The following is a 10,000-nucleotide window of genomic DNA, read 5'->3' as shown; positions in this document are numbered from 1 at the left end:
ATGACAATAATAACAATAACAACAACAATAACAATAATAATAATAATAATAGCAATAATAGAAATGATAATGATAATAACTATAATTATTATCATTATCATAACAACACCAAAAATAACAATGATAATAGTAATAATAATAATTATGTTGATAACAACAATGGTGATAATAATAATAATAATAATAATAATAATAATAACGATAAAAATAATGTTTATTATAATAAAACCGGCAATAAAACTAATAATAGCAATAATAATGATAATGCTAATAATCATTATCAATATTGATGATGATAATGCTGACGCTGGGAACGACAATAATGATAATGATGATGATAATAAAAGTACTATTATTACAATTACTTCTGTTACTACTGTCACTAGTGCTATATCCAATACTCATACTGATAATAGAAACAATAATGGTAATAGTTACGGTGATAATAAATATGATAACTAATTACTATAGTAATAACAATAATGATAAGTTACAATAATAATGAAAATAATAACGATGATAACCATAATAATAATAGCAAAACAACAATAATAAGAATCTTGAATAACAAACGAACAAAAAAACTCTTCTTTCCTCCTCCCGACAGCATCCACTTCCCCTCCAACATCCCCACCACCTCCCTCCCTCCCTCCCACAGCAATCCCATCTCCTCCAATATCTCGCTCCCTCCCTCCCTCCCCCAGCAATCTCATCTGCTCCAATATCTCCCTCTCCCCCTTCCCCCCAGCATCTCTCGCCTTCCATCGCCAGTATCTCCCTCCCCCTCCCCACGACATCCCCATCACTTCCCTTATCTCTCCCCCCCTTTCCTCCCCATTCCATTCTCGCCGTCCCTTTCTCTTCAGCATCTTACTCTTCCTCCCTCTCCTTCCCTCCATCCTCCTCCTCCTTCCCTTCCCTCCAGCATTCCCCTCCCTCCCTCCTTCCCTTCCCCCCAGCATCCCCTCTCCCTCTTCCCTCCAGCATCCCCCTTCTTTTCACTCTCCCTTCCCTCCAGCTTCTCCCTCCCCCCACCCTCCCTCTTCCCTCCATCCTCCTCCTCCTCCCCTCCCACAGCATCCCCTCTCTCCCCTTCTCTCCACCTCCCTCTTCCCCCCAGCATCCCCTTTCCCCTCTCCCCCATCCTCCCTCTTCCCTCCAGCATCCCCCCTCCCATCCTTCTCTCCCCCTCCCTCTTCCCCCCAGCATTCCCTCTCCACCTTTCTTTCCACCCTCTTTCTTCCTCCTCCTCCTCCTCCTCCTCCCTTCCCTCTCCCCCCTTCTTTCCACCCTCCTTCTTCCCCCTCCCCCACACCCCCTTTCTTTCCACCCTCCCTCTCCCCCATTCCCCCCACCCTCCCTCTCCCCCCATTCCCCCTATCCTCCCTTTCCCCCAGCGCTCCCCTCCCCATTCCCCCCCCACCCTCCCTCTCTCCCCTAGCATCCCCTCTCCACCCTTCTTTCCACCCTCCCCCTTTCCCCCACCCTCCCTCTTCCCTCCAGCGTCCCCACCTCGAGACGCGGTCCTTCCCTCCAGCATCCGCAGATGGACCGAGCGGGAGGGAGATAAAGTCTTCAAGATGTTATCTCCCGAGGAAGTCTATCCCGCAGGCACCTCCAAGACGCAAAGGAAGACGTCCCTTCATAATGGTTTGGACCCTCTTGACTCGCCTCGCTGTCTGAGATGCAATAAGGGCTTTTCCCCTACTTGAAATGGAGGGAATTTCGTTTGTGTGTGTGTGATTTTCGTTGTTGGTTTAAAAATAATATTTCTTATGGTTTGTTATTTTTATACTTCTAAAAAAATCTTGTGTTTGACTGCTTCTCAGCTTTTTTATCAATTATATCTATTCATCCTTTTTCTTAACTATCGATTAATTTACATTTATCATTTATGCTTTTCTTCTGCTTATTGGGCGTTATTCCTATTTCTAAAATATACCGTTTCTGTCATTTTCTCTGTTTATCAACTGTTTCTTTTCTTCTTCTCTCCAGGTTTTTTACTGAATCTTTAAATTTTTTATTTTCATTTGCCATTCTTATCAACTTTCAACAACTTGCTGCTATCGGTTCTTTATTCTTTGCCATGCATCTCTCCCTTCTTCTATTCCAAGTTATCTTTTTATTCCTCTTCTTTTTCATTCCCTTCCTATCCCTTCTCCTTTTTCCTTCTCTCCTCTGTGCTTTCCCCCTGTCATTTCTTTCATCCTTCTATTATGTCTTTTGTCTCTTTCGTTCCTTAATTACTTCTTTCTCCTTTCTATTTTTTCTTTCCCCGTCGTTATTCCACTGTATCACTTCTTTCGTATTCTGTCATTTAAGTCTCTTCCTTTCCTCCTCTTCCTCTCTCCTTCCTTCTAGTCTTCCTCGTTTTCCTTTCTTCCTCCTCCTCTTTTCTTCCACCTAGTCCTCGTTCTTTCCTTCCTCCTCCTTCTCTCTTCTTCCTAGTCCTCCTCCTCCTCCTTCTCTCTCCTTCCTTCTAGTCTTCCTCGTTTTCCTTTCCTCCTCCTCCTCTCTTCTTCCTCCTAGTCCTCCTCGTTCTTCCCTTCCTCAACCTTCTCTCTTTTTCCTCCTAGGTCTCCTCGTTCTCCCCTTCCTCCTAATCTCCTCTTCTTCCTCCTAGTCATCCCTCCTCTTCCCTATAATTTCCTTCACCATTCGATTATTTCCTTCCTTCTTCCATAACTACATTTAGCCATCTATCACATCTTTCCCCCATTCTCATTTCCTTTCTGTCTCCTCTTTCACTTAATTTATTATTTCGTCGTTTCCTTTTCCCATTCTCATTTCCTTCATTTCTTTACCGTGTTTTTTTTTCTCTCTCTCTCTTTCATCAGTCTTTTCACTCTTCTCTCTCGCCTTTCATCCTTCTGTGGCATCTTGCAACCTTTCTTCTCTCATTTTTTTTCAATTCTCTGCCACTTCTTTCTCCCTTTCATCCTTCCTTTAACTTATCTCTCACTCCCTTTTCCTTTTATCACACTTTTTAACCCTTCTCTCATTTCTTTCAATTCTCTGCTACTTCTTTCTCCCTTTCATACCTCATTTTACTTTTCTCTCACTCTTTTTTTTCTTTCTATCACATCATTTAACTCTCTCTTTCTTCCTTCACTCTTCCCTCATTCCCTTTTTCCTTCTATCACATTTATCAACTCTTCTCTCATTTCTTTCAATTCTCTGTCATGTCTTTCTTCCTTTCTCTTTTCTTTCATTCCCTCTTTTCTTTCTATCACAACTTTCAACCCTTTTCTCATTTCGCTCAACTCTCTGCCATTTCTTTCTTCCTTTCATACCTCCTTTTACTCTTCTCTTGCTCCTTTTTTCTTTCTATCACATACTTTAATTTTTTTTTTCGTCCTTTCACTTTTCTCTCACTCTATTTTTCCTTCTATCACATCCTTCAACTCTCTCTTTCTTCCTTTCACTCTTCCCTCACTCCCTATTTTCTTTCTATCACGCCTTTCAACCCTCTTCTCATTTCGCTCAACTCTCCGCCACTTCCTTCTCCCTTTCACCCTTCCTTTCACTCCTTTCTTATTTTCACTCTTCCCTCACTCCCTATTTTCTTTCTATCACACCTTTCAACCCTTTTCTCATTTCGCTCAACTCTCTGCCATTTCTTTCTTCCTTTCATCCTTCATTTTTACTCTTCCCTCATTCTACTCTCTCTTTCTACCTTACACCTTTCTCTCACTCCCTTTTTTTCTTTCTATCACGTCTTTCAACCCTGTTCTCCTTTCGTTCAACTCTCTGCCATTTCTTTCTCCCTTCTTTCACTCCTTCTCTCTTTCTTTCGCTCTTCCTTCACTCCCCTTTTTGTTTCTATCACGCCTTTCAACCCTTTTCTCCTTTCGCCCAACTCTGTCATTTCTTTCTTCCTTTCATACCTCCTTTTACTTTTTTTACTCCTTTTTTCTTTCTATTACATCCTTTAACATTATTTTTTTTCCTTTCACTTTTCTCTCATTCTATTTTATCTTCTATCACATCCTTCAACTTTCTCTTTCTTCCTTTCACTCTTCCCTCATTCCCTTTCTTCTTTCTATCACGCTTTTCAACCCTTTTCTCATTTCTCTCAACTCTCTGCCACTTCCTTCTCCCTTTCACCCCTCCTTTCACTCTTCCTTTACTCCCTTTATTTTTTCTATCACACCTTTCAACCCTTTTCTCATCTCTCTCAACCCTCCGCCACTTCGTTCTCCCTTTCTATCCCACCTTTCAACCCTTTTCTCATTTCCCTCAACTCTCCGCCACTTCCTTCTCCCTTTCTATCACACCTTTCAACCCTTCTTTCCTTTCGCTCAACTCTTCCGCCACTTCCTTCTCCCTTTCTATCACACCTTTCAACCCTTTTCTCATTTTGCTCAACTCTCCGCCATTTCCTTCTTCCTTTCTATCACACCTTTCAACCCTTTACTCATTTCTCTCAACTCTCCGCCACTTCCTTCTCCTTTCTATCACACCTTTCAACCCTTTCTCTCAACTCTCCACCACTTCCTTTTTCCCTTTCTATCACACCTTTCAACCCTGTTCTCCTTTCGCTCAACTCTCCGCCACTTTCCTTCTCCCTTTCTTTCACTCCTTCTCTCTTCTCCTTTCGCTCAACTCTCCGCCACTTCCTTCTCCCCTTTTTGTTTCTATCACACCTTTCAACCCTTTTCTCCATTTCTCTTAACTCTCCGCCACTTCCTTCTTCCTTTCCATCACACCTTTTAACCCTCTTCTCCTTTCTCTTAACTCTCCGCCACTTTTTCTTTACTATCACATCCTTTCAACCCTTCTTTTTCTCTCAGCTCTCCGCCACTTCCGCCACTTCCTTCTCCCCTTCTATCACACCCTTCAACCCTCTTCTCATTTCTCTCAACTCTCCGCCACTTCCTTCTCCCTTTCACCCCTCCTTTCACTCTTCTTCCACTCCCTTTATTTTTTCTATCACACCTTTCAACCCTCTTCTCCTTTCTCTCAGCTCTCCGCCACTTCCTTCTCCCTTTCTATCACGCCTTTCAACCCTCTTCTCCTTTCGCTCAACTCTCCGCCACTTCCTTCTCCCTTTCTATCACACCTTTCAACCCTTTTCTCATTTCTCTTAACTCTCCGCTACTTCCTTCTCCCTTTCCATCACACCTTTCAACCCTCTTCTCCTTTCTCTTATCTCTCCGCCACTTCCTTCTCCCTTACTATCACACCTTTCAACCCTCTTCTCCTTTCTCTCAGCTCTCCGCCACTTCCTTCTCCCTTTCTATCACGCCTCTCAACCCTCTTCTCATTTCGCTCAACTCTCCGCCACTTCCTTCTCCCTTTCACCCCTCCTTACACTCTTCTTCCACTCCCTTTATTCTTTCTATCACACCTTTCAACCCTCTTCTCATTTCGCTCAACTCTCCGCCACTTCCTTCTCCCTTTCTATCACACCTTTCAACCCTCTTCTCCTTTCTCTCAACTCTCCGCCACTTCCTTCTCCCTTTCATCACACCTTTCAACCCTCTTCTCCTTTCTCTTAACTCTCCGCCACTTCCTTCTCCCTTTCTATCACACCTTTCAACCCTCTTCTCCTTTCGCTCAACTCTCCGCCACTTCCTTCTCCCTTTCATCACCTCCGCTGTCATGCAACCCAGCTCCTGTTTCTCCCTTGGCTGCACTTACACGCCCTCCATCTCTCGCTCAATTAAAATAATGGTTGGCCACTCACGGTTGCATTGTGTGGGTGAGAATAAAGTATTTTTGTATTCGTCTTATTTTGGAAATTCTTTATTCTTGCCTTTTTCTTTTTAGTCTTTTGATTTTTGGGGGGTTTTGTATGTGTTTTTTTTTTAGGTCTGTTTTTTATTATGATTTTTTAATTTGTTTTTCGGTATGTTTTGTCTGTCTCTGTTTATTTGCCTCTCTTTTCTGCCTGTCTGTGTCCGCGTCTGTCTCTCTTGCTGAGTTTGTCTGTCAGTTTCTTTCCTTCCTCCTCTTCCCCCTCCTCTCTCTCTCTTCCCCCTCCCTTGCCCTCCTCCTCCTCTCTCTATCTCTTCCCCCTCTCTCTCTCTTCTCCCCCTTCTCTCTCCTTCACTCACTCTCTGCCTCTTTTATCCGCCATTCCCTCTCTCTCTTTCCCTCTTTGCCCCAACTTTTCAAACTGTTCCTCCCGCTCGCAGGTGACCCATCAAGATTATCCCTGTCATTAGGGTCTTTGACTAATCCCCTGAATATGTCACCATTTGCACTCATTTTCGCTCGTATATTTCTTGCTGTTTCTGTCTCTGTCTGTCTGTCGCTTGGTCGGTCTCTCTCCCTCTCATCTTTCTTTTTTTTCTTTCACTCTCTTGTTCTCTTTTTCTTTTTCTTCTTCTATCTCTTTTTCCTTCTCTCTCTCTCTCCTATTCCTCTTTTCCTTTCTTATTTTGTTCTAGTTCTTCGTCCTTCTCCTTCTCTTCCTTTTCCCTATCTTTTTACTTCTCCTTCTCTTTCCATTCCTCCTCCTCTCCTCTTATTCCTCCTCGTTCTTCCTTTTCCTCCTTTCTTCTCTTCTTCCTCCCAGTCCTCCTCCTCTCCTCGTCTTCCCTTCCTCCTCCTCCTACTTTCTTCCTCTTCCTCCTTCTCTTTCCATTCCCCCTCCTCTTCCCTTCTTCCTCCTAGTCCTCCTCGTCTTTCCTTTCCTCCTCCCCATTTTCCCTCCCCTTCCTAGTCTTCCTTTCTTCTTCATCCTCCTAGTCTTCCTACTTTCTTCCTCTTCATCCTCCTCCTCCTCCTCTCCTCTTCTTCCTATTTTCTTCCTCTTCCTTCATCTCCTTCTCTGTCCATTCCTCCTCCTCTCCTCTTCCTCCTCCTGTTCCCTCTTCCTCATCCATCTATCACCCTTTTTTATATCAGATTCCCCCTTCATACATCTTCCTCTCCACGTCACTTCAATTCTTGATATGTTATTACGCCATTTCTCTCTCCTCTCTCTCTCTCTCCCCTCCCTCTTTCTCTCTATCTATCCATCTGTCTACCTCTCTCTCTCTCTGCCCCCTCTCTTTCTATCTATCCATCTATCTACCTCTCTCTCTCTATCTATCTATCTATCTACCTCTCTCTCTCTCTCTCTATCTATCCATCTATCTACCTCTCTCTCTCTCTCTCTCTCTCCCCTCTATCTATTCATCTATCTACCTCTCTATCTATCCATCTATCTCTCTCTCTCTCTCCCCTCCCTCTCTCTCTCTTTCCCCTCTCTCTCTATCTATCCATCTATCTACCTCTCTCTCTCTCTTTCTGTCTCTCGCAAATTCCCTGCCAATGTGACCCTTACGTCCCTCTCGAGCGCTGATTGGTCGCTGTCTGCTGAGCATTTTGCTTTCCACGCCCCTCGAGTCTCTTAATCATCTTGTTATTGTAATCTCTTATTCTCTCTCCTCCTGTTATCTTTGTTTGTCATTTCCTGTTTTATTATTATTTTTTAAAAATCATTTATTTATTTTTTTCTGGATATTTTTTTGTCTGTCTTTGTATTTCATTTTCTTCTTTTTTCTTTTTCTCTTCAATCTTTGTCTGTTTATCTGTCTGTATGTCTGTCTGCTTGTCTGTCTGTGTCTGCCCATTAGCTTGTTTGTCTATCTGTCTGCTTGTATGCCTGTGTCTTTGTCTGACTGCTTGTCCGTCTGTCTCTTTGTATGTCTATCTGTCTGACTGCTTGTCTGTCTGAGTGCCTGTCAGTCTGTCCGTGTGTTTATAAGTCTGCCTGTCTGTTTGTCACTTTGTCTATTTGTTGTTCTGTCCGTTTGTCTGTCTGTCTGTCTGTATGACTGTTTATCTGTCTGCCTCTCTCTCTCTCTCTCTCTCTCTCTCTCTCTGTCTAAGCTATGTATATTCCTATAATTAACTTATTTCTGTTGTTTTCTTTTTTATTCTCACTCTCTCTCTCTTTCTCTCTCATTCTCTCTCTCTCTCTCTCACTCTCTCATTATCTCTCTCTCTCTCTTACTCTCTTTCTCTCTTTCTCATTTTTTTCTCTCATTAACGTTCCTAATATACATCGCACATCCCATCCTCTGCAAACACAAAACATTGACATCATTCGCAGATAACACGAAATACAAGGAGACAATAAGGAACTTTGTCATGTTTCCAGATGAGTCAAGAATGAAACCTAGTGATCAATAATTTTCAAGTATATTTTGTTCTTATTTCTTATTAAGAAAAATTAGAAGAAAGAAGTTTGATGGTATTAAATTTTTCTCCCACTCTCTCCTCCATCTCTTCGTCATTTCTTCCTCTCCTCCTCTTCCTCCATTCCTCCCTCACTCCTCTTCCTCAGTCTCTTCTCCATTCATTCCCAGTTTTCTTCCCTTCCCTCCCTCTCATCCTCCCTCCTTCCCTCCCCATTTCCTCCCCCCTCCCTCCTATTCTCCCCTCCCCCATCCTCCTACCTCCTACCCTTCCCTCCTCTTTCTTTTCCATTATTCTCTTTTTCTTCTCCCTACCCTATTCTCTCTTTCCCATCTATTCCTTCCCTTCCCTCTCTCTTTCCCCTGTTCCTACCTCCTTCCATATCACTCCCTCCGTCCCGTCCCTTCCCCCTCCATCCTCCCCCTCCCTTTCCCCTCCATTTTCCCCACTCCCCTTCCTCCCCTATTTCCTCCTCTCTTTCCCCTCCATCCTCCCCTTCCGCTATTTCCCTCCCTCTTCCCCTTCTTCTGTTTCCTCCTTCCTTACCCCACCCTATTTTCTTCCCCCTTCTTTCCCTCCCCCTCCCTCCTTCTCTACCCTTCCCCTATTTCTCTCCTACCCTTCCCCTCCCTATTTCCCTCCTTCCCTCCTCATTCTTTTCCCCTCCCTTATTTCCCCTCCCTCCTCTATCCTTCCTCCCCTATTTCCCCCACCTCCCCTCCCTTCTCCCCATCCTCCCTCCCTCCCTCCACTCTCCCTTCCCCGCCTTCCCACCCCATCCTCCCTCCCTTCTCCCCTTCCTCTTTCCCTCCCCCTTCTTCCACCCACTCGCCCCATCCTCCCCACTTCCCTCTCCCCCTCCCCCTCCCCTCATCCCCGTCCTCCTCACCTGTATCCAACTCATGGTCCTGCTTCTGGTCGGTGATGTGGACCCTGGCCTGCGTGTCCTTCTCGGTGATGAGGAACTGCACGTGGTCCTCCTCCTCGCGCCGCCGCAGGATCTCCACCTCCACCTCCGTCCCGTGCAGCTGGGACGCCACGGCCTGATGGGGGAGGGAGAGGGAGAGGGAGGGAGGAGTGGAAGGGGGGGGGTGGGATGGGAGAGAGGGGGTGGAGGTGTGGGTTGGAGAGGGGTGGGGTGGGAGAGAGGGTGGGGTGGGTTGGAGAGGGTGGGGTGGGTGGGAGTGGGAAGGTGGATGGGGTGGGTGGGAGGGTGGATGGGAGTGGGGGAGAGGGTGGATGGGGTGGGAGGGAGGGTGGAGGGGGTGGGTGGGAAGGTGGATGGGGTGGGTGGATGGGGTGGATGGGAGTGGGAGAGGGAGGAGGGAAGGAGGGAAGGATGGAGGGAGGATGAGTGGGAGGAGGAGGGAAGGAAGGAGGGTGGATGGGGCGGGTGGGAGGGTGGATGGGTGGATGGGGTGGGTGGGAAGGGTGGGAGGGAGGGAGAAAGGTTGGGGTGGGTAGGAGGGAGGTGGAGAAGGAGGGTGGATGGGAGGGTGGATGGGGTGAGTGGGAAGGTGGGGTGGGAGGAGGGAGGGAAGGAGGAAGGATGGTGTGGGTGGGGTGGGAGGGGAAGGAGGAAGGATGGAGAGAGGATGGGTGGGAGAGGAGAGGAGGGAAGGAGGGAGGGAGGATGTGGTGAGAATGGGTGGGAGAAGGGGGAGGGAGGGAGGGTGGATGAAGTGGGTGGGAGGGGAAGATGGGGAGTATGGGGTGGGTGGGAGGGTGGATGGGGTGGGTGGGAGGGAGGATGGGGTGAGTGGGAAGGGTTAGGTGGGATGCAGGAGAGGAAGGATGGGGTGGGAGGGGGAGGAAAGATGGGGTGGGAGGGGAAGGAGGAAAGATGGAGGGATGATTGGTGAGAGAG

General features: G+C 46.1%; 1 protein-coding gene across 1 annotated transcript in view; it reads right to left on the bottom strand.

Annotated features, from left to right (window-relative positions):
• Nucleotides 1–10,000, bottom strand: part of Gycbeta100B (guanylate cyclase soluble subunit beta-1-like) — an 85,166-nt gene that overhangs the window by 34,611 nt on the left and 40,555 nt on the right. Inside the window, exon 6 of the mRNA XM_070139100.1 lies at nt 9,023–9,176. Within this exon, the coding sequence (XP_069995201.1) occupies nt 9,023–9,176 (154 nt within the window). The remainder of the gene's footprint in view (nt 1–9,022; nt 9,177–10,000) is intronic.

This window comes from Penaeus vannamei, chromosome 25 (genome assembly GCF_042767895.1).
Source record: "Penaeus vannamei isolate JL-2024 chromosome 25, ASM4276789v1, whole genome shotgun sequence".
NCBI lineage: Eukaryota > Metazoa > Arthropoda > Malacostraca > Decapoda > Penaeidae > Penaeus > Penaeus vannamei.
The sequence above is the reverse complement of the archived record's forward strand: the minus strand, read 5'-3'. Positions and strand labels throughout refer to the sequence as shown.